Source organism: Sitophilus oryzae, unplaced genomic scaffold (genome assembly GCF_002938485.1).
Source record: "Sitophilus oryzae breed Bouriz unplaced genomic scaffold, Soryzae_2.0 scaffold_1274_pilon_pilon, whole genome shotgun sequence".
NCBI classification, from domain to species: domain Eukaryota; kingdom Metazoa; phylum Arthropoda; class Insecta; order Coleoptera; family Curculionidae; genus Sitophilus; species Sitophilus oryzae.
In genome coordinates, this window is record NW_022145920.1 from 3731352 (window position 1) to 3757034 (window position 25683).

At 32.1% G+C, this 25683-nt stretch overlaps 1 protein-coding gene across 2 annotated transcripts in view; it reads right to left on the reverse strand.

The window, feature by feature from the left end:
* Nucleotides 1-25683, reverse strand: part of LOC115874380 — a 40741-nt gene that overhangs the window by 10060 nt on the left and 4998 nt on the right. For both annotated transcript variants that reach the window (XM_030889526.1, XM_030889527.1), the window contains 8 exons: nt 12617-12774; nt 12440-12557; nt 11683-11833; nt 11490-11627; nt 6932-7080; nt 6770-6879; nt 6527-6712; nt 2182-2340 (listed from right to left, as the gene is read on the reverse strand). In XM_030889526.1, the coding sequence (XP_030745386.1) occupies nt 2182-2340; nt 6527-6712; nt 6770-6879; nt 6932-7080; nt 11490-11627; nt 11683-11833; nt 12440-12557; nt 12617-12774 (1169 nt within the window). The remainder of the gene's footprint in view (nt 1-2181; nt 2341-6526; nt 6713-6769; nt 6880-6931; nt 7081-11489; nt 11628-11682; nt 11834-12439; nt 12558-12616; nt 12775-25683) is intronic.

The following is a 25683-nucleotide window of genomic DNA, read 5'->3' on the forward strand; positions in this document are numbered from 1 at the left end:
AGGCTGTCAATACATTACAATTAGTGTTAATTTAGCAATGAGCGCGTTCAGGTTGTGATCGATCTGCGGCTATATAGGCTGCCATATATTTATTAACTATTTCGTATTCGTATTCACTAAGAGTGGGTCCCGTGGGACCCTCCACTGCGGCCGCGAGGGCCTGTTATTTTATTTATTAACTAACTTTTGGTAATAAATATTTGAGTGGCTGATTAAGCGACTTCCCTAAACGGTCTATTTTTACACACAACAATGGTCAGCCGCTGAGCAAAATTCTGTGCGGTCGGTCAGCGGCTGTTAGGGCCGGTTAACAATAAATTTTCACTTAAAGATACTTACAAAATTCTTCTCTTCGGTCAATCTCAGTCTGCAGTTGTTTTTTCTACACCGGGTGCGTCTCAAAAGTGGCTCACCTCTATAACTCATTTATTTTTTCAGATGAAAAAAAAACGATATTTGGTATGTTAGTTTATGACATAAATTAGCCTTGATTGACGTATTCAATTGTTTTTGGTCACTCCCTGTTTCGCCAGAAATGACTAAAACGTTTGATTTTTAAATCCACCCCCTCGGTATATTTCTACTTTATTCAATAGAAAATAACATTCTGAGTAGAATGGCATATCATATGTCAACTTTTGACATTTTCGCTTAAAAAATCGTATTTAAAATTACAATCTAGAGTGCCATGGCTGTGTTAAAAACACTAAGCACTAAGTTATTAATTTAAACTAGGAGCCTTGGAAAAATAGACTTAATCGTCTAATGTTTTTTGTGTCTTGTCCTAGCAGGTTAAAAGATGCTCGAATCGTATTTTTAATCATATCTCATATAAAAATCAAAAGTTGTAGTAATTTCCGGCGAAACAGGAAATGACCAAAACAAGTGAATATGTCAATTAATTCTAATTTACGTCGTATACTAACATACCGAATCTCGTTTTTTCATCTGAAAAAATAAATGAGTTATAGCGGTGAGCCACTTTTGAGAGCCGCTAATCTTATAGAGCTATATAAGAAATAGAATTCCCACTTCGGCAATCTCGTTCTGGTATATGTGATCTTTGAAAACATTAGTATTTATTTAGTTGCAAGCAGTTGCATTATTTTTCTATACGAGTTTAAGAAAATTTTCCTTTCTTTGTCACAATCGTTTGTGTGAAATTTTTCTTTGTGTGATTCCTCTAACGAGAAAATTCTACGATTTTGCTACCATTTTCCGTGTATTACTACATATTAAACCCGGAACAATCAAAACCACCATTTGTGATTGATATCTTTCCCACTACTATTAATAAATTAATTTAATTGATGAGGCAAACTAATAAGCTTTTTTTATAATAAGGATATCGGGATGCTCTTCAGCTTCTTGCGAATGAATATTTGCCTTATTTAATTTTAGTGCATATCAGCCAATAATAACAAATAAAGGGTGTAGATAGTAGTGCAGTAGAAAAAGTGCGATTTTGAGCGGTCAGTCCAAAACTGTCAATTTTGCTGGCCCTTGACTCAAAACAGTTTTTTTAGAATAGAAGGGATATTTACAAAAAGTTGTTAGCTTTTGAGTTATAAGTAAAATACCACGGACAAATCAGATTTATATTTTTTTATTTTATTTTGTTTAAGATTCTTTCACGAAAATTAATTCGCAAATCCCAGTTTCGAATAGAGCACCCAAGGAATATATAGAATAGAATAAATCAAAACTATCCCAAAGCTTTCGTGCTAAAGATTTTTTGAGCATAATTTCAGTAAGTTATAATAGGATACGTCAAGGATATAGTAGTGTTTATACTGTCACATATTCTTCCCTAAGCGGTGTGTAATGGCTAATTTAATGTGGAAACTGATAGTAGCGATTAATTATTGATCTGGTTATTCGTTACTATTTGTTTAGATTATAGTTTTTAAATAATTTAGTTGCTGTCGTGGCGCCCCTCGCACGGGCGCCACGACAGCCGGCGCCCCGTGCGGCCGCCCGGCCCTGGCGGCTATGTTCCCTGAACGCGCACAATTTCTCGCCTATTATTAACATGAAAAATCTGACATCATCTGACATAGAGCTGGACTCGCCCTTGAATAACTAAGAATGTATTAAACCTCAAGCTTTATTGAAAAATTCATGAAATATGTTTATTTGTTAATTTTAACAAAAAAAAATACATAAAAAATATGAACTTACTGCTTTCATCATTAACCGGATCGTTAACAATCTGCACAATGTAGGTACAAGGATCGACAAAGGCAGTTACTAATATTTGTCGAATTTCTCCCTTTTTTGGTAAAACCATCTCTTTCTTGGTTGTGTTAAAAACTTCAACTTTGTCAGTTGTGTATCCATCTTTAAAAGAAAAACATAAAATATGATATTACTGAGGCACTAGTATTTATACCATCCTGGAGACTTTATCTACATGATTTGTATTTTAATGCATGCGACAGAGATAAATATAAATTATAGGTTGATAGACAGAGAGACAAAATAAAAAGCAGCATACAGTGCTGCCGGTTTTAAAAACTTTCATGTATACTACTGAAATAAAGATAATATATCCAAATAAGCACAACAACAAGAATTATTTCAATATAGTCTGTCCAACGGCAACGATACAATTCATATAGTTACAGTCTATAATTTTTATTTTGTATATAGTTTTTTTCTATCAAGTTTTAATACTGTCTGTCGAAATCGTCCCATTTCTCGTTGGACAAACCTTAATAATCCAGTAAATAAGGACACGAAAAGAGACCCAAACCTCGGCTTAATTCGTCGACCATGACTTTTTAGGCGGATTATGGACCTTTTAGGGAGTAGCTTCAGTAGCTAAAAAAATGTAACCGATCGGCCGGCTTTGACCGAAAAAATGGCCCCAAATGGCCGAAAAATCAGTTTTTCGCAAATATCTGCCAAAATATGCAATTTAGAAAATTTTTCTTCAAATAAAGCTTAGGTTATTATCTACAAAAAAGGTTCTGACACTTTTTTCGTAAAGTCCCAAGAAAACGATTAAAAACGGCCCTAAAGGGTCAAAGAACGGGGTTTTCGCCAATATTGGCCGAAATATGGCATGTAGTTGATTTTCATGATAGCCAAATGGAAGAATTTAGCTAAAAATATGATCCTGACACTTTTTTACGTACAGTTGTTCGTAAAAAGAAACCAATTTGACTATTCGTAATTATGCAATTTTCTTTTGTTTACGACACTTTCGGGAAATCCCCTAAAAAGCGGAAAGGGCCACTCACGCATTAAAACAAATTTTCGAAATTTTCTGAGTTGCTTAAAGAGACTCTAAGAACAAATGTTAAAAAAAATATTGACAAATAAGCTATTATTAGTGAAAATATGAATAAGATTGTAAAAATCTAAAAATTTTTAGACCAAGAAATGTTTGCCCGTTTTTTAGCAAGTTGCGATTGCGGTCTTAAAAAACGCAGCTGTTTGCCATTTTTTTCTCATCTCTAAGAGTAATATTACATTATCCAACTATGCTATACCCGCTACACTCTTAGGATACCCACCATACAATACATCCCATCCATACATTCTACACTGTTAGTGCTGTTTCAGATGGTCCGCTCTGATCGTCCCTGTTAGCTCGTTTTACATGGAGAGGATCGTCCGTTGGTTGAACAAGTACCATGTATTTAATAATAATAATTATAATAAATGTCTTTATTTAATTCAATTGAAAAATAACAAATAATTACATAATATGTTTCAAGACGGCGAGATCTAGCATAGCTACCCCATCTAATCGTCGCAGGTAAAGCTACGTTTACACGATGCAAGTTTTGCTTGCACAAGAACTTGATTGCAAGTACTTGCTTAATGTAAACTGTGTTTCAAGTAATTGCTCAACTGATTGTACATGAAAAATTACTTTGCAAGTAAAGTTGATCGACGGTCTAGTTTTCTTGCACGCTAGGACTTGCAGAGCGAAAATTTGACATGTAAATACATTGTCAAGTTCTTGCATTAATAAATTGGAATATTTCTCACGGTTTCCTAGATACCCTATATTAACAACCAAAATGGTCCACCCTGTACAGATGTGATACGCAGTAGTAAACCGCAGTAGTCTACCGGCAACCACTAGAATCACGTCCACACCAAATCAAACATCTCGTTGATGTACCGACAAGCCACCGAACCCTGGCCAACGCCCTTGGAAAGCGTTGGAATGCACTGGAGCATGTTCGCCGCTGCTGTACACACCGGTTACAACGCATCCAAACATCTGTCCAAACGCATCCAAACATCTGTCCTTGGAATGTGTTGGACCTCCGGTCTCTACGCGGATTAAGCTGGACGCTGGACTGATTGTTTGCGACTCCTGGAAGTTTAAATTATTCGCGTCCACACACGATTCTTGGACTACCATTGATATATTTAATTTTAAGGTTGGTTTCTCCGGCTGCTAATCTCTCATTGAGGCGTTGTTTTGTCTCTCGATATTCTTGGAGCTGCTAGGGTGTCTTGTCGGAGCTGATTGATAGGCTGGATAAATTTGGTTTGTTCCTTAGAATCTTAGTATTCAGGAGAACCTTATGTGAAATTTGAGAAGAACCACAAATCACCTTTATTGGGCGTGATTTATTCTGCACAAATTTTCCAAGACGAAAGATTTTGATGCTGGCTGGATCAACGTTGTTATTTGGTACTGTAGAATTCAATACATTCATTGTAGTAGCTTTGTCTTGATCGCTTATGGATTAAGAGTTAGAGTCCGGTTGCCTAAAGATGATAAATCTTTTCCCGATCGTGAATTTTGATTGATTTTTGATCGATCGAATTGAGATTCAATCACCAAGAATCATTTGTATGAGTATTTTCACATGGGCGCGGATGATCCGTCCGGATAATTTCGTCCGATGGCCATCCGTCAAGCCCTTGCTTCGACGGATCATCCGCGTCCATGTAGAAAAAATTCATATATGTTGTAAACTCATGGTACTTGTTCAACCAACGGACCGTCCACAGGTAAAAGTACTCAGCCGGACCTTAAAAATACACACGATGATCCGCGCGGCCGGTCCGCTCCGTGTGGATACTAATCCCAAAGCAAATTATAAAGTGGAAACCTGCAGGGAGAAGAAAACCGGGTAGACCAAAAAGAAATTGGCAGGAAGAGATTGACACGTTTATGGAGGAAAGATCTCTCGGAGACGGAGCATGGAGAGACAGACAGGCATGGAGGCATGGCATCGGAAGACGTAGAACGTTTTAAACCGATTAACGTACAGGGTGGTCCGAATAGTATTCCGGAAACTTTGGCAGCATATTCTGCAGATAAAAATAAGTAAACAAGTTCCTATAAATGTATGTCCTAAAATGCTTAGTTTCGGAGATACGGGGTGAGGAAATTTCATTTTTATTTCCATTTTTTCCAAATAATTTCTGAAGTAACGTCAATATTTGCATAAAAATTGGTGTCTGGGAGTTTTTTGACATTAGAAATTTGATGTTGATGTCAATATGACTCCCATTTGTAGGAGGCGCCACCTACATCTGTTTTAACTGTTTTGAAGAGTAATAACTTTTCGTCCGTACCTGTATAAAACTACTGCATTTCCATGACTTTTTACGTAAAAAGCTTCTCTTGGTAAAAATCACTACGAGCAACCGTTCTCAAGATATTTAAAATAGAAATAGTCAATACATGTCATTATTGACCAAAAATAAACACGTTGACTACATATTACTTGACTGAAATAATAAAAATTTGAGAAATTTTTATATTTTTTTAATTAATCAAATTTGTCTGCAAAAAATGACGATAAAACAGTTTCTGTTGAACCTTTGGCACAAAAACATTTCAAATTTATGATTTCAGTCTAATAACTATAATATTTAGTCAACATGTTTAATTTATGTGAATGATGACAGGTATTGATAAATTCGATTTCAAATATCTCAAGAACCATTACTCGTAGCGATTTTTACCAACAGACCTTTTTTACGTAAAAAGGGCAAAGTACTGTATAGTAAAGATAAATGTATATTTTTACTTAGTAGTTTTATACAGGTACGGACGAAAAGTTATTGCTCTTCAAACCAGTTAAAAAATATGTAGGTGGCGCCCTCTAGAAGTAGAAGTCATATTGACGTCAATATCAAATTTCTCATGTTAAAAAATACCCAGACACCAATTTTGATCCAAATATTGACGTTACTTCAAAACTTATTTGGAAACAATAGAAATAAAAATGAAACTTCTACACCCTGTAGATGTTTCATGCGCTCTGCATATAAAAATAAGTAAAAAAGTTCGTATAAATGTATTTTAGGACATACATTTATACGAACTTTTTTACTTATTTTTATGTGCAGATTATACAGCTGAAGTTTCCGGAATACAGTTCGGACCACCCTGTATATATAGCCGTGAAATTAAAATGAATTAATATTGCATCATCTAAGTGGATTATACTCGATACACTGTTAGGATACTACAAAAAAGCCACAAGCAAACAAGTTGAACCCAAGGTTTTAAACCTTCATTATTTTAGAGGAAAAAAATCACCTTTTAGTAAAACATGGTCCAACTTGCAATTTGCTCCTTTAAAACAAGTACCATCTGGACGAGAAAATTTACAAATACGAGCTTCGTCGGTTGGGTCATAACCCCATACAAGCTCATTTAAATTATTAGCAGTTTCCATTTTATCTGTATCTGCTAAAAACATATCCAAATTCATGTCATCAACATCTAAAATAGATTTTTACTCATACACTTATTTATTATCATATAAGTTTTAGGATATACACTGATTTGGTTCATCTCCAATCTCTACTCCTAAATCAAATTCAACTAGCAATGCGCCTAAACTCGTGCCATCTCCGTTATGCTGTATTAAGTCTACTGCTACAGAATCACTGAAAAAAAAAAATCAATCACATACAAAAACAAATTAAAAATATAATATACCCCTGTGGCATGCTAAAAATAATTTCGAAAAAATTGTATTCTGATTTAGTATTGTCAACAGGTAAATTAGCAATATTATCTAGACCTTCAATGCTTACGCTAGGCCATTCTGTAATTTTATTTGAAACTGTAGATCCTGGAGGATATAGCTAAAAATTAACGTTTTAGTAGTTTTCTTCTATACTCTAATAGGTATTCCTAAAGTTGTGTAATTTAACAGCTGGTAAAAACTCATATAAAGTGTCATATTCCAAAAATCCTTATATTAATATAAATTGTCACATAAAAGCGACTCCACACAGTCAACAAATACACGAATATTTGTATGCTTGTTTAAATATTTTTGTAAATTACTATTAAGTCGGAAATGAAAACGTTTCAGTAATTGTTGCAGCGGTATTTTTGCTACTGGATTCAGCTCGAAAAAGAAAATGGTAGATGTTACCCCTGAATAGAGATCGGGGAAGTTAGCAACTCATTGAAAGCAGGAATTATAAAATACGATCCTGCTTGGGCTGCTACAATCCTGCTTCAAATCCCAACACAGCCACACCTACCAATTTTGAGCTATACTATACTTTTATTTTGGTTGCTAACTTCCCAGTTGGCAATACATGAGAAGCAGGATCTCCAAAACTGGTTCCTGCTTGTGCTGCTATACCCCTGTTGCATCCTGCTGTAAATTTCATCCCAGCAACACTTACTGTTTTTAAGATACAGCAAGTTTAAGTCTGATTGGTGACGTCACACATAGCAACACAATAAAAGCTGATGGCTGAAACAAGGTCCTGCTTTGGCTGCTATAATCCTGCCTCATCCTGCTTCAAACCATACACCAGCCACTCTTGCCGTTTTTGAAAAACATACATACATAAAGCAAAAAAATAGCAGCCTAAACTGAAACTTATCAAGTTAAAAAAAAATGAGCGAGTATATAAACGCTCAACTTGTAGATTGTACTTTAGTTTATAATCATCTGCTTATGATGCTGCTAACATGGTTAGCGAAACGCGCGTCCAGTGTAAAAGTAAAAGTGTTTTGGTGTATTGTGGTGATTTAGTGTTTTATTTTGCTAAAAATAAACATTCTTAACCTTAATGTGCGTCTGATTACCAAGAAACGATTCGTTCTATTTTAAAAACGACAAGGGGGTTTGAAGCAGGATAAGGTAGGATTATAGCAGCCAAAGCAGGAACATGTTTCAGCCATCCTGCTTTTATTGTGTTGCTATGTGTGACGTCACCAATCAGATTTAAACTTGCTGAATCTTACAAACAAAAAGTGTTGCTGGGATGAAATTTAGAGCAGGATGCAACAGGGGTATAGCAGCGCAAGCAGGAACCAGTTTTGGCGATCCTGCTTCTCCTGTGTTGCCAACTGGGAAGTTAGCAACCAAAATGAAAGTAACTATAGCTCAAAATTGGTAGGTGTGGCTGGGTTGGGATTTGAAGCAGGATAAAGCACGATTGTCCAAGCAGGATCGTATTTTATAATTCCTGCTTTCAATGAGTTGCTAACTTCCCCGATCTCCTGAATAGAAGCAGGAACAGGTAAGTTATTTAAAAGGAAATAAACCTTTGAAAAAGGGCTTATCCAGAAATAGCGTTTCCAATTCTCGGGATCGGAATCCCGTTTTGAAATCCCGGGATAAGAACATAATCCCGGGATCCCGGAATTGACTAATCTAACGAAATATTTAATAAAAATATAGTTACATATTATATAAAAAAGAAAATGGGAAAAGATTTTTTATTAAAATTGACAAAACAAAGTAGTGGTAAGTAAAAAAATACAACTTTTGTAGCGAAAAAAACACGGACATATAATTTAGATAGTGACGTTCTGTTTAGTATAAATATAATTTTAGAAAGACTAAAGTGTAAAAACTCTAAACATTTTAGATTGATTGCTTTTACATTTCTAAAGATTTTCAGGATCCCGGGATTTTCATTATTTTCAGGAATTGACTAATCTAACGAAATATTTAATAAAAATGTAGCTACATATTATATATAAAAAAAATTAGAAAAAAGTTTTATTAAAATAGACAAAACAAAGTAGTAGTAAACAAAGAAGTAGTAGTAAGTAAAAAAATGCAATTTTTGTTGCAAAAAAAACACGGAAATATAACTTAGATAGTGACGTTCTATTTAGTTTAAATATGATTTTAGAAAGACTAAAGTGTACAAAGTCTAAACATTTTAGATTGGGCTTTTAAATTTTTAAAGATTTTCAGGATCCCGCGATTTAATATCGGGATTACGGTGATAAACATACACCGTTTGGAAACACTATCCTGAAGGATAAAAAGACCGACGTGGAAATATGAATCGCTTTTAGTTATTCTCCTTGAAAGTCAGAAAAATAGAACAGATTTTTTAATAAAATACAATTTTTTAAATATAATGCTTAGAAAATGCTTAGAAGAAAAGCTATTACTGCAAAGGAACGATTAACTACAACACTTCGATTTCTGACAAATAATGATAGTTCAAAAGTTCCCGCTCCAATATCACCGAAAATGACTACATATTTTTGATTTTTAAACGGTACCCTCAATGGGCGCGTTCAGGGAACAGCCGCTGACATACAGCGTAGAATTTCACTGACCAGCATCTTACGATATTCCCTAAACGGCACAAAGCAGCAGAAAGAACAAGAAACAGTAGCTGTATCATGCGTTCTCTGTCCACTATAAAAATTTGCGAGAAATATAAATAAATCTTCGTTAAATCGGTCTATAATCGATCTTTAGTCTTTAGAATAAAAATTATTTTGAAAAAGAAATTACTACTGGCTGATTATTTAATAATTGAAAATATATTATTTGACAATACAGTATGTACATATATAAAATGCTAATATTTATCTGTGTCGTCTCTACTGAAGTAACGACTTGCTCTAGAAAATTGCTTTTTTACTAAAAGATTAAATTTTTAATTAAAAAAAAATAAAAAGTATTTTTTTTCCTGATGTCGTGGCGGATGCGCCAGGCTTATTGAACTAGTTAAACATTAAATTTCTAAAAAAATAACAATTTATAAATAATTTTACCTATACACCTAAACACAAATCACAACTTAAAATAACAGGAACTGGCAGTTCGACCAAGTCACCTTTTACGCATTTTTTTTCGATGGTATGGTACAAAAAAAATTACTGAAGGTGTAAATACCCTACAATAAAAAAAAACGATGTCAGGGGTGATGTGAAGGTAAAGATTGCTGTTATTTTATAAGTAAACTTATATAGGGAATATTATCGATCGTCATTTCTAAGCCAACTGGGCGCAATTTTTTTCAGAAAGTAGTATTTTTTTAATTTCATTGTATTTAGAAAATTCGACTTGAGATGGAAATTAAGTTGAATTTTCTTTCTTTCTTTAACTTCTTCGATCTCTATTTACAACCGACTTTTTTGAACGTTTTAGATTAACCTACTGCTTTGTAACTTTTTTGACAACAAATATCTCCTATTTTTTAAGGATTCGATTCAACAAACCATAAAAAGTAAACAATAAACTGAGAAAATTAAAGTTATTTTACATTAATTAACCACAGATAAGGAAATAGATTAACTGTTGCCGTTCGCCAGAATAGACCGTTTAGGGAAATCGCTTACTCAACCACTCAGCCGCTGACCGTCCCTGAACGCGCCCAATATTTTTTTATTTTATTTGATAGAAAATGACATTCTGAATAGAATAGCATATCACACGTCAACTTTTGACATTTTCAATTTAAAAAAAGTATTTTAATATTTAATCAAGGAGATTTGGAAAAATAGATTTGATCGTGTAATGTTTTTCGTGTTTTATCCTGACCTGTTAAAATAAATCGTATTTTTAATCATAACTGATTTTTTCAAATGGAACGCAGGTGGCTCATTAGCATATTTAAAAAAAGCATTTTTACAAATAATTTGGTACCACATACTTGGTATGTCGAGTGAAGTTGACGTTACATTTAATGTCGTGACACTCTAGACTGAAATTTAAAACAATTGTTTTAAAGAGAAAATGTCAAAAGTTGACATGTGATTTTATTCATTTCAGTCATTTTATTTAGACTATAATTTTCTATCAAATATAGTAAAAAATACCATTTTACAATACTATTTGAGTACCATTTAAAAATCAAAAGTTGTAGTAATTTCGTATGATAGGAAGTGACCGAATGTAATTGAAAACATCAGTCAATCCTGATTTATGTCTTATACTAACATACTAAATCTCGTTTTTTATCTAAAAAATAAAATAGTTATAGAGGTGAGCCACTTTTTTAAAACACCAAACATATGATTTCTAATATTTATTTCGATATTATAATGAATATTTTTTAAATGATTTTGGATAAATCGAGTTCATACAAAATTCTACCAGGTATTAACATAAATAATTCAACTTTGAGAGTACCCTTATAAGTTGTCTGCCCAACGAGAGAATATATGACAGTAGCAGCAGTTGTGTCTCATTTGAAATGAAAAGTAACTTTTATTTCCTATAAATTTTTGAATATCGTCTGCTAAAATCATCCCTTTTCTCATTGTCCATACTTACTAAGGGAAAATGACATTTTATGGCTAAAATTGGGATTTGAGAAAGATCTTGAGTTAACTCCCTTAAATATTTATAAGAAATAGTATGTTCATAACCGTAATCAACAGCTTGCACTTCAACATTATCTGACTCATATTCCTAAATAAATTTAAGAAATGTTTATTAAAATAAGTAATGCTAAAATTATGTATACCAATTTCCAATTAATTACTGACAATCTAAACCAATCTTTCTTTTCAATAACGTATCCACAGCAAAAATTTCCAAGTGCTAAAAAGGCTTCACGTTTGGTCCTATATTTCGAGTTAGTTTGTTTGAATGTTTGATTAAGGTTATAGGTAACTCTGAAAAAAGGTTCAGTTGCGAAGGTCATGAATATAAAGCAACGTCCAAGCTAGCCGTTGCGCGCGGAACAACGCGTGCAAGTTAGAGCACGCTTTCCTTTCCCTACGGGTGTCGGTACATCAAAGGGAATGAACCATAGACTTAAAATAAAATATAGACTGAACATCTCATTCATAAATAGCTGGAAAATGCGGTCAGACAATGTCCTGTTATTATTGTGTTGTTGTTTTAGGTTCTAACGAGTGCGTTAAAAAATGCGTTAATACAGCCGAGGACAGAGCGGCAACAAAGCTTTACTGCACACGTGCGACGCGTACTACAAGATAATAAATGAATGAATAGGCGACCTCACGTCTAATCGGTGTTGCCATATTGTAAAGAACTTATCCTTTTTAAATAGTATCCGATTTATAATTTAGTAGTATAAGAACTATTTAATACATCTATGGAATATTAAAACCTACTTTAGTATCCAAGTCTATGTCTGTGATGAAATATACATGAGCAAAAAGAAATTTCACAGCAAAAAGAAGAGTTCGCCAGAGTTCCGTTCGGCGCGGAGCGCCTAGCTTAGACACAGCTTAAGACAAACAATTAAAACTTACAAATCCAAATTTTTGGAATTCGTCTCACTGACAATTTGTAAATAAAATTCTGATGGGGATACAATATGAGCAAAAGTACAAATTGTACCTTTGGATGGAACTTGCATTGGTTCAAGGGCTAAAACAATCAAGAAATGTATATTAATATAAACAAGTCTTACTATGTCAACGATTTACTATGTCTTTCATTTGTATTCTTCAGTCCTTTATTTTTCTTAGATTTCTTTTTCTTTATTGAAGATACATCAGAATATAAATCATTTTTAATAGAATCTGAGGCCTCCATAGGAACAAATCTTAAACTTTCTAATTTGTCATCTTTATGTTCATCTCTCCTAATAAATAACATAATAGGTTTAAATAATCTGAATAACATATTGGGGCAAACTAATTTAAAATAATAAGGAAGCTAGGAGGAATAAATAACATATAAAAGTATAACCGTTGATTGAAAGAATTGGGAAGATACGCAACCTAATGGGCAAATTCGTGACAATGTTGATTTGGTTTCCACTTACGTTTTAAATGCTGTATAGTGATTTTCTCTAACTCGGCCAGCGAAAGAATATCGAAGACGGTGTGGAACTGAAAGCGACACTGTTGCCCTATGATAATGTGGAATATCTGTAATACATTTGACAAAAATATCTTTGGATGAAAAATTCACGTTTATGTAAACATTTATTTGTGTTAAACATAGAATAAACAACAATAATAAAAATTATTGTTACGGATTCCGTGGGTCCACTATCACTAATTTAAACTCACGATAAAATACTTAACGAATTTATTTTTCTAACAATTTACACACAATTTATACTAATTTAACACACACAACTAACTATATATAAAATTCCTTCGCCAAATTGTCCGATTCGCAATTTAAAACGCGGTATTTTCAAACTTCAAACTGCTGAACTGCCGATTACGCGCATTATATATGCTCTGGTGACTGTTTCTGGCACGTTCTAAAATTATCGGTAACTTTCTGCCATCTACCAGTAAATTCTATTGCTTGATTCGCTTACTTGTCGACTTGATTAAGAGATGGTGCCTCAACAAAAAAATGTCTTCAGATTTCTTGACAATGTAGGCAACTAGCAATACACGTTTTAGTTACTCGCTTCTCCGACAGATGTCATACACCTTGACATTATTTTATAGGTACTGTATATTTCTTATGATCGAAAAAAAAGTTGTTTAGTTGGTTTGGAAATGAGGATTATTGACATTTACCATAATGTTTTACATATGAAATAACAGCGATATTTATTTCCAAGCGAACTCTGACGCCGTTCTTTGTTTAATCATACATATAATATTATATTAAATTGTTTAATGATAGAAAATCCGTATTATTAACGTATGTACGCAAAATCCGTAAATCTTCGGATTAATCCGTAATTCTGGCAACACTGTCTTCGGCACGATATACCCAACTAAAGATAGGATGTTGCGCAGGGTGGGCGGTCCTTAATTTGACGTTTGACGTCACTCACAGAGTTGTTCACATTTTTGGCTATGATAGCGGTGTGCTTTATGCTGTTTGTTCAATCTCTTACATTTTTTTATACATTTTTAATAGACTATATTTAAATATTAAGCGATTAAAAGGCGGTATGTAGTTGTGGGGTGTAATTCCGACAATCAGGCTAAACGGAATTGCACCTGTTCCACCAAAATTGTGACAAAACCCTTAAAAAGAACATAACTTGTACTTCTTGAAGGAAATTTAAAACGTTTAACGACAACCTGCTATGCTTAATCTATTAATTTTATATTCCTAAATTATAAAATTAACCATTAAAAAAATCTTTTGTATTTAAAATTTTATCTAAAAATAAAATAAACGCGTTTGCCGAGAAAATGCCGTACACGGGCCTATCTCCATAATAGAAATCACTCTGAGTGACGTCATACGCGCGGCAGCCAGAAACTGTTATTATTATACCGTATGATCGAAAAAAAACGGCGTCCAGTTGACTTGGAAATGACGATCGATGACATTCCTCATATAATTTTACACATAAAATGACAGCGATCTTTATTTCATAGCCATCGCTGACGCCATTTTTATTCGATCATACGGTATTATATAGGCCAGTTCAATTTTTATTAAAAGCGAAATATTACATTAGTATCTATGGGTATTTGATTTAGTTTACAAAATACTCTAGGTGAATTTAAATATCTCAACTTTTAGGTGATCTAAATGTTTTGCATTGATTTTGATTGGGATACTTTTTAATACCTACTGCATATACCGTATGATCGAATAAAAACGGCGTCAACGATGGCTATGAAATGAAGATCGCTGTCATTTTATATGTAAAATTATACGGGAAATGTCATCGATCGTCATTTCCAAGCCGGTATTTTTTCATACGGTATTACTTGGATCCCGCAATATTATGTAAGCAGTGGTATTGAGGAATAAAATTGGTGGTGGAAAAAAATATAGGTTTGAAGTTTGATTAAATAAAACTTCACTTTAACCCGACGTTTTTGTGTTTTCATTTGTGTATTTAATTTCCGCTAAAGCCAATCTAAAAGCAAATTTTTAGCTCTACAAAATAACCTGTGTGAAATTTTACTGTATCTTGCACCATTTTCAGGAAAATCATGACTGATACTCTAAAAAACAACAAAAAAACAATAATCATATGTTTTAATAGCTAATTTTTAGAAAGTTCAAAAATTTTATACTCTCATAGTATGAAATAAACCATAACAAATATCTTTTGTATTTAAAGTTTTTCTGTAACTCTAAAAATTAACGCGTTACAGAAGAAAAACGTACAAAATGAGTATTCCGGTAATATAAATCAAGCTGTGAGTGACACGTCATGAGCGCCGCGAACCAAAACTGAACCACGGGAGCATCCGGCCCTGGTCTTCGGCAACCAACCACTCTGTCGACTGAAAGCAGGACTACGGTACAGTATTCTTTATCCGCTGCGCTGTAAACGACTATCTGCGCGTAGCGGCACAGAGTTAAACTAGATCTCAGACAAGTTGACTAGCGGCGACGGTATCGCCAGCTACATCTCGGGGAGGTTTTGTGCCACGAAATCGCCCAAAAGGTTGCGCATCTTCTTATTTCATTAATCAACGATAATAGGGTGAAATAATTAACATATTAAAACAAACTAATTAAAATAATGAGGAGGGGATACATAATATATAAAAGTATAATAGTTAAACAATTATATATTATTTGATTTCATTTTGAAAAATGTAAGGGTAGTAATCGCCATTTTACAAAAAGGTTTTAATTAAAAACGGCGGGGCGTCCAGCTGGCTGGAAATGACGATCGATTACATTCCCCATATAATTTTACATATAAAATGACAGCGATCTTCATTTCATATCCATCGCTGACGCCGTTCATCCTCATCATCATATCGTCGCCTTCGTTACCTCGATCAAAGTGTCTTAACTGACATTTTGAAAATTTTGCAGTAGGGCGAAAAAAACATCTTTTAGTGATCTAAAGATTATTTTTTTATATAATGGAAAATAAATTTCTTGCAGTTTTTAGGTATATAATAAAATTATATAAGAGTTTCTTGCCTTGAACTGCTAATATATGGTATACATATATGGCTATATATTATATTAGCAGTTCAAGGCAAGAAACTCTTAGATTATTTTTTAGATATTCCATTTACTTTGTCTCCTACAATATAGGGGCCTTTCCCGTTACAGTTAAGACAGTGAGACGTAAAATACGTTTTTTTTTCGCTCTACTGTAAAATTTCCAAAATGTCAGATATGACAGTTGTGTGGTCACTTGTGTGACCTTTGAATAAAAAGATTAAGGAACATATCAAAAATCTTAGATCCACCGCGAAGGGGCTCAAATATGGCCGACTTAAATTCCGGTTTATCAGTGCCGTTCTCATTTTATTTAAGTGTAAAACTAAAAAAGGAGCTCTACGGCGAAAGCTCTACGTGCTGAGCTAATGGAGACTTACTCGACTTTTATTCAATACTAGAATTTAAAGCGCTAAGTAAAAAATAGAGGATCTTCTTTGGATGCGCAGTAGTGAACGCAACGGGTATCGGCAGCCAGACGGGCCGCATGCTGTTCCAGAGAGCATAATAAAAGATATATCAAAGAGCCAGACGTCTTAAAATACTTGTTTTCCCGACGTTGCTAGCTCTCGTACTATTACCCTAGAGTCCTTTTTACGCCCACCATGCATGAATAGGATAGCATTATGCTCCTTCCTTAATCTTTTTATTCAAAGGGTGTGACATATTGTATAATATATACACAGTCATATAAAATAGTAACAGTGAATCAGGCATCTGCAGATCCTAAAATATTTATAAGAAAAGAAAAAATGAAGAAATTAAAATTTCGTTTCAGTTCATTGGCATTTACGCAACAAAAGTAAAGTTTTAAAAATCAAAGTTATAAGCATAATTGGCAATTGCGAAAATATTTCCTTTCAATACTACGAATTTATAAAATCATCAAATCAGCACTAACGCGGTCATCGCACCGGTCATCGCACCGATAGACCAATAATGCTGATTCGATGATTCGACGTAACGAACCAATAAATACAAAAATGTCACCTGTTGGGGGGGACAGTCGATAGTCGATAGTAAGTTCGATAAGGTCGCGGTCGAGATTCCGGCATTGGCGTTACACTACCCTGACACTACCCCTCGAGCCAGTGATGATGTTCGTCCATAAATATAATATGTAAGTACACATTTAGTTTTATAATTATTTTATTATTCGTAGATTAATTAAATTGATCATTAAGTTAAATTGAAGTATTTATTATTTGCTATGCCCCTAGTCATAACCCACAAAATGGGGTGTGACATATGTGGTGGAGGCGCCGGTTTTTATTATGTGGTGGATAATACTAAAACATATACGAAATGAATAATTTTTTAATACTTCGATAGCAACAAAGAAGCTCGCACTTTTATTTTAATTTAGTGGACTCTAAAAATATACATAAACATAGTTGATTAACTGCAGGACGGACTCGCCTATTCCTATATTAATTTCTTGTAAAAATACATTGGAGATGGTAAAATCCCTCTTATCCACTCATATTTGCTTTTTATTGTCATTATTGCAGTGGCGGTTCGTGACCCGTGTGACTGGGTAGGCGACAAAATTTTAGTTGCGTCTATTTGCCCCCCCCCCCTCCTCTTAAATTTAAATAATACCACAGAATATCTAGCTACGCAACAGAAGCCTCGTTACATGTTTCTTTACTGCATAGGTAGCAAAAGGAGCAGGCTTTAATAATCACTCCATATGGTAATATTTTGATGTGAAGTTTCGAGACTACATAATATTGAGAATAATTTATTTATTTTATTTTCTACAAACAAAAAACGAAGTATTTTGATGATATATTGCCATTATTAATTCATATCGTAATACTTCCTGATAAAGCCTACCTTGAGAATTTTATTATTTCAGTTATTTTTAAACTGTACAATTTAACCTGTTGGTTGAATATCATTATCAAGGATGACACTGACCTAGAAAATATTATTCTTGTTAGGAATATTTTGAAATATGAGTGCTGAAGGAGGCGACCATATTTATTTAATTCGTGTTACAAATACTGCTGACTTAGTTAGAACTGCATTTAAAAAGTATTAAAATAGATTAAAAGCTGTTTTTCAGTTTGCCATGTTATACTGAGAATTAAATCTTATGAGCTAGTTTACAATCACTTCCTGATGTTTATTGTATAATTGAATGCTGAATTTTCATTATATTTCGGCGACAATATAATAGCACCTTGTTCTACTATTTATGATACCACTTCCTTTTGACGTTCGATTGTGTTCATACCAAGTTCATATTCGAGAATATGATAAAACGGCGTTAGCGATAGCTATGAAATGAATTCATGTCATTTTATATGTAAATTTATTTAGAAATGTCATCGATCGTCCTTTTCCAGCCAACTGGACGCCGTTTTTTTCAGAAGCATATCAAGATACCATAATATAGTACTATATTACGATACATGGCGTTCGATTGGGCTTAAACTTGGTATACTATATCTTCAGTGACATTGTAATATCATGGTACCATGGAGCATATAAAGTGGTACCTTCTATAGTACCATAATATCACTACGCAAACTAAAATCTAAATTCCGTATTACGGCAATAGGGAAAAAACTTGATATAAAATCTTTTCGGTGACATTGTACTATGAATTGTACTATGATGCATATCATCTGGTACCATAAATAGTACCATATTATGTAGATGGCGTTCGATTGGGTTTAAATTTGGGATCGTACGTATCTTCGGTTATTATCTTATGGTACCATGGAATAATAAGAATTTCCATAATTTAGTACCATATAATCTAGAATTTCCTGGCGTTCGAAAAGACTAAAATTTGTTATACTAAAACATCTTCATTACATTGTAATTCTGATCATACTCATGATGCTATATAAATAAAAGTACAATCACAGCAAGTACCATATTTCAATACCAGTCAGAGGCGTTATGATTTTCAAGCTCATATTTGACTATATCATTTAGATTCGAACTGACATTGCATTATTATAGTACCATGATTATTAAACTTATAATTCATAACTAACGTTCAGATTAATAAATATCACTATCAATCGTCCTGTATATTATTAATTTTAAAGGTAGGAAAATATTTTCTTAGTTAACATTATAACAGAAGTGTATATTAAAAATGAGGATGTTTTTGTAATAATATACTTAAAACTATTTTAAACGTTGGAATAATTTTATAAAATGCGCAGCCAGAGGAAGAACAGAAAAGAAACACATACTGAATTATGAAATATGCACAGGCAGGGATGACTATTCAAGTCCTCCCTGAATCTGGCAATATGTGCATATTTAGAGAGCTATAAGGCCGTCGACGACCCGTCGATCCAAAATAGAATGTTCAAAATTACTAATTATATTCTGATTATGATATTGTCGCGCCATCTAGAATGCAATTTGTGCAATTTTGCTCTTTATTTCAGTAGTTTTCTGTTGCGTAAAATAGATTAATTTCTGTGATAATACCCTTGTTTATATATTAATAGTTAGTCAATTTTCCTGTATAAGTCAATGCTACCAATTGGTTGCAGAAATAAATGGAGAGCTACCTTGTTTAACAAGAAAGCGAAAGGTTTTAGACTATAAAACTGGAACAGATAATACACGTAAAAAGGGGCGGAGACTATTGAATTTGGCAAAGAAGTAGGGACTAGGAATTCTTCGAATTTAATTCTCGGTAAAGAATAAAAATATCTTATCTGATTCGAAGAATTTATACCTCAAAGCGTTATTTACATTTTAAAGTTTTGGACATGGATTTAAGTTTAAATTTTCATGGCTACTTGTTGGATAAAAAGTATTATATTACAAATATAAATATTTTTTTTTAGATGGATAAAAAAGGTAAAATAATATGAAACTATACCTACCTACGTCTATTTGTAAAATTGTGGCGGATTTAACATAATGTTTTTTTAAATGTAACATCCTATTTTATCGTAGATTCAAACGTAAAATTCTATTACTTTTTCACGTATATTTCTTGTATAATGTATTTACCTAAAACTAGTTTTATAATATTTCAATTTGTTGCATGAAGAAAAAAATTAGATTTAGTATATGAAACTATTTAAGGTAATTACAGGGTGGTTCAATACCTATCTCTATCCCCTGGGGATAAAATAAATGAAAAATATCTGAATTCTTTCAAATAGAATAAGCCTATACTGAGTGTTTTTTGGAAAGCGGTTCTCTCTATAACTTTTTAGTTTCTTCAAATATAAAATCAAATGGAATATTGAAAAATTGGAAAAAAGTTAGTAGGTATATGACATAAATCGAGATTGATTCGTATTCCGTTAGTTTCATGTCACTTCCTGTTTCACCGGAAATGTATACGAGTTTACAACATTTGATTTTTAAATGGTACCCGCGCAATTTCTGGATACTTATCAATTTGATACGAAAATGACATTCTGAATAGACTAGACATTAATTATATAGCAACTTTTGAAAAAAAAAATTAAAAAAAATAGCATTTTAAACCCAAATCTAGTGTCATGGCTGAGTTAAAACCAATTAATTTTTAATCAAGGAGCTTCGGAAAAATTGATTTGATCGTCTATATATTTTTTGTGTCTTTTACGCCCAATCATATAAAATTTTTATATTCTCCCTTGGTACCACACACTTCGTATATCGAGTCAAACTGTCGTTACCTTTACAACCGGTTACATGTTGATTTTTTTATCATAGCACTCTAGATTGTAATTTAAAATACAATTTTTTAAGTAAATATGTCAAATATTGACATTAAATCTTCTATTTTCAATGTAATATTCTGTCAAAACTGCCAATAAAAAATACCGACAAGGAACACCATTTAAAGAATCGACGTATGGAGTCATTTCCGAAGGAGAAACAAGAAATAACCGAAACTAATTGAATACGTCAATCAAGCCACTTTTTAAAAACACCTTTGTATATTATAATTTTTGGTGATGCATTTTACAAAATTCTTCAATTTCTATTAATAATGTCATCATAACTATATAAATTACTTTAATGATATAATAATAAATAATTTTTATTTTGTCATGGCAAAACTTGTTATAGTTCGAAAGATGAATTAAACGCCAATCCAGATGAAAAATTCAGAACAGATTGCAAGCTGTATAGAGTATAGATGTAATTAATATAGCTTACCAAAACAAAGAGCTTTTCAAAGTGCAGGGAACGGGAGGCATGTGTGCATTCGTTAGGTTTATGATGTGAAGGTGGATACTACAATCAAAACTTCAGTTTTCAGCCTCCGTGAGCAGCCGACGAGATTTGTGGGTGGGTGTTTTATGAACGAAGTCAGTGCAAAGTATTGAAACTTAAAAACTATATAGGTATTGTGCAGTTCACGTTAGTGCCAGTATTAACAAATGTTGAAAGGTCTATATGTAAACGGCTACTAGAAATCCTTAAAATATATAGGATCAGCTTTTTTTCTGTTTTTTTTACAGTGTAGCATCTAACTCCAAGTATTTTTACATATATCTTTTTCTTCACCTACTTAAAACACTCCTACCAAATTTGGGTTAAGCACAACTTATTGAAACAACTAACAATTATGTAACATAGGAATAATTTTTTTTGCAAATACTAACGTTATTTATAAAAAAAGTGATAGAGGTTTAGGCAAGAATCGAAAATGGAATTAAAGTTATATAAAAAACAGTTTTAATATTAAAAACATGTTACATTATATCCGCCACATTTTTTGAAGCACCCATTATACTCAAAAATAATATTTGAACTGTGTCTCTTAAGATTCTCTATACCCTTTTTTGAATTCCCAAAACAAACGAGATAAGTAACTTTATTTATTTCCTGATATCTCATTTTATAATATTTCGGAAGAATCAATCAGGTATCTTATTTTTATAATTATTTCGATTGAAAGGAAGTATAAAAATAATTCAAGTTTAAAGGGATTTAAGGGATATGTAAGTAAAGTTTTACGATAAAAAAAATAAGTCATAAGGTGGCTTGGAAATGAATATCGATGTCATATATTTGTAAAATCATAAATCAGCACTAGACGCGGTTTTTTTCGCTCATACCGTATAGAAAAATAATTTAATAAAACAAATTCGCATTTATTAATATATGTATACAGATTTCACATGGTATAAAAACATTCGATTATAATCTCTGAAGGTCGATACCATGCGGTCGACCAATGGTTGGTTAAACACTACCCTACGACACTTAGCAGTCGAGCCAGTAATAATGTTAATAAATATGAATATAATAAACAAACTTATTTCTTTTGGATTTTATAATTATTTATATGTGTTAGTGGTTTTTAAATTGATCACTAAATTCTTTAGACATATGATTATTTTTATGCCCCTAGTCATAACCCACAAAATGGGGTGTGAAAATGGGGTGTGTATAATATATACACAGTCATATAAAATAGTAACAGTGAATCAGGCATCTGCAGATCCTAAAATATTTATAAGATTGGGAATACTTTTTAGAAAGTTTCATTTTCACCAAACAAAACTACGTATGTATAATAAATTGCAGTATAATCAACTATAATGCATGATATAAACTGGTGGCGACAAAACTAGATGTTGGGTTTTTCTCGATTATTTCATAGAGAAGTCCCTTATTTATGTGTTATTATTTTCCAACTTTGTTATGAAAATAATTTTAAATTTGTATAATCGATATTTATACAGTAATGTCCTCTTTACAAATACATATAGTTTTCAGCTGCAGCGATAAAATAAATAATATTTACTGATATGTATCGAAAAAAAAAGTAGGAAATTATTTTTACTACATCTAATTCTTAATTTTTGTCGTCAAGATGCAATATGTAGATACATCCATTTTAACGACAAACCTACTAATAAATATTGCGAAAAACAAAAAATCATACATATTCTCATAGTCCCAATTACTGAGAACAATCGCCTATAACTATATAATTTGGGATATAGATCTTTACAAAACAAAATCCTCTTATCCACTCATATTTGCTTTTTTATTGTCATTATTGCAGTGGCGATCTAGCTACGCAACAGAAGCCTCGTTACATGTATAAAAACTGTAGGTAGCAAAGGAGACAGGCTTAAAAAGATTTGTTGATTTATGATATAAAATACAGTGTTCCATTTGAAATAGCATAAAAAAGGGCAATAAAGTTTTGACTCATCCTGTATTCTACAAACAAAATAATAAAAGAAAATTTAATCAGTATAAATAATTTAGGAATTTAGCATATTTATATAATTATATGAAAATATTACATACATACATTACCTTAAATTAGTTCCAGTAAAAATAGATCCATATTACTTATTTTTAACTTAGAAAGGGCTTTAAATATATATCTTATTATATAAACAAAACAATTTGATGTTTGATGGTCAAATTGAACTCTATACGATTACGACATTATAGTATTTTCTGGAATGACAATTTAATACAAATTCACCAAGAATTATGAAAAAATATAGCCTTTCTTTCGATTATGTTCATACCAAAGTAAATATTGTATAATCTACGAATCAACCGTTAGCGATATCTATAAATGAATACCTCACTGTCATTTTTACGTAAATTTATATGCAAGCATATCAATTTACCATAATATGAGTTGACTGAAAATATAAACATAGCGTTCTGATATGAAGCTTAATCTAAACACAGGGTATCTGTAGATAAACAATGTAATATCACGTTATTAATGGAAAAATTATAAAGTACACAATATATCTGACATATTCCAAAACAGCAAAGTAAGAACATGAAACATAATTTATAGCATAAAATCAGTATTTTTACGTATTTTTAAGTCAATTGTAATATCATGGTTTAATCTATCTATCAATCTATCAAATTTAATGTTTATTATTAAACTTATCTCATGGCGTTCTATGAGGTAAAATTCTGGGATAAAAAATTCTTCGGTGATAGAGTGATATTAAAACCAATTTATATGAATTTAGAAATAAATATGAACAGTATTACTCACCTGTAATACAGATGCTTTTGTTTAATTAAATATGTTTTAAAATATTATCCAGCAGGTACAAAATAATATGACACATCACGTATGCATAACACATAAAACTCACAGATGACATTGCATTATTATGGTACCATGATTATTAAACTTATATTTCATTACTAACGTTCCAGCATTAATAAATATCACTATCAATCGTCCTGTATAATAGGTAGTTTGTAATCCAAAATTCAAAAAATACTGTTTTAGTTTCATTATAACGAAGGACGAAAAAATTTATTTTTTGTAATTTAGATATGCATTAAAACTATATTTCAACTCAAAAGCTTAAAGGAATTATTTTTAACATAACCTAAACGAAACGAAATCAGAAGTCGAGAAAGATAAACAAACTGAATTATACAGAAACGAATATGACTTTTTTGCCAATTCTTGTCCTTTTTGAAACAAACAAGGATAAAGCTATTTTCGTAAAACATGCGTGAAACGATGCTAATAAAGCCGAATAGATGTGACCTCGCGCCCTTCCATTTTTGAACGATGGGCGGGTTTAAAGGATTCCCCTCAAAGAAAATCGTAGGGGAATACAAAAATGCAGAGCGGGCAAGGCGCCATCTACAAGACAGGATTTTACTAAGCCCTCATTGTATATCTATTTATACATAATCAAGGATAATACCCAACCCAGTTGGTAAATATATGTTATCTCTGGGTTAAAAACATAGCTCAAGAATATTTAGGACAAAACTAAAGCAAAAATTACAGCATTCAACGTAATGCATTATGTCATTACGTTTTGAACAAGTATATGTTTTTTTTATCTATTACTATACATCATAGACTTTTATTTTATTTTTATTTATTTACGCAAACTTACAAAATTGGTAGTATTGAGAAAAAGAATAATTTTGTTTTATATATTAAATTGATGAGTCGGTCTCTTGATAAAGAAAAGTGATTTAATATTATATCAGTAAAATCATCAGATTGTTGAAGAGCTGTAAAAAGATCTTATTAGATTGAAAGTAAGGCAAGTGGCGATAAACGTTTATTTTTTATGGAATCTCTACTAAAAATTTTAACGCATTTCAAACATGAAGAATTTCTCTCAACCCAAGTACTTGTAAATGGTGTAGTAACAATCAAAACAAACGATTTGAAAGCCTCTGGAAATATATTTCCAGGATTATTCTCCTTAAATTATTTTCTAATCGAAATTATCTATCATATCTATTATTAATATCTGCAATTTATTCATTAATTTATGTTGGTCAATAACATTTTTTGTTTGTTAAATCAATATTAAATGCGTTGGAAATGTACCAATATAACAAGTTTGTTAAATCAGATAATGCGTTGGACATTTTTTATAGGATCCTTTAAATTTCGGAATTATTAGAATAAAAAATAAAAATAATTGAAACATACGAGTACCTATCTGCAAACCTTATTTCTAAATGTATAACAATGTTATGTAGTATTTCATAAAATAACATTTATTAACATATCGAACAGAATTAGCAAACTGAGACTTTTCTTTAATATCTGTTGTATCGTCTTCTTGCACCGAATAAAATAACGCGCTTTATTTCGGATTCTTTTATTTCTGTGGTGTGTTCTGAAATACAACCGGTTATATCATGTTGAATAAGGTTTCCAAATTGTTTTAAACGT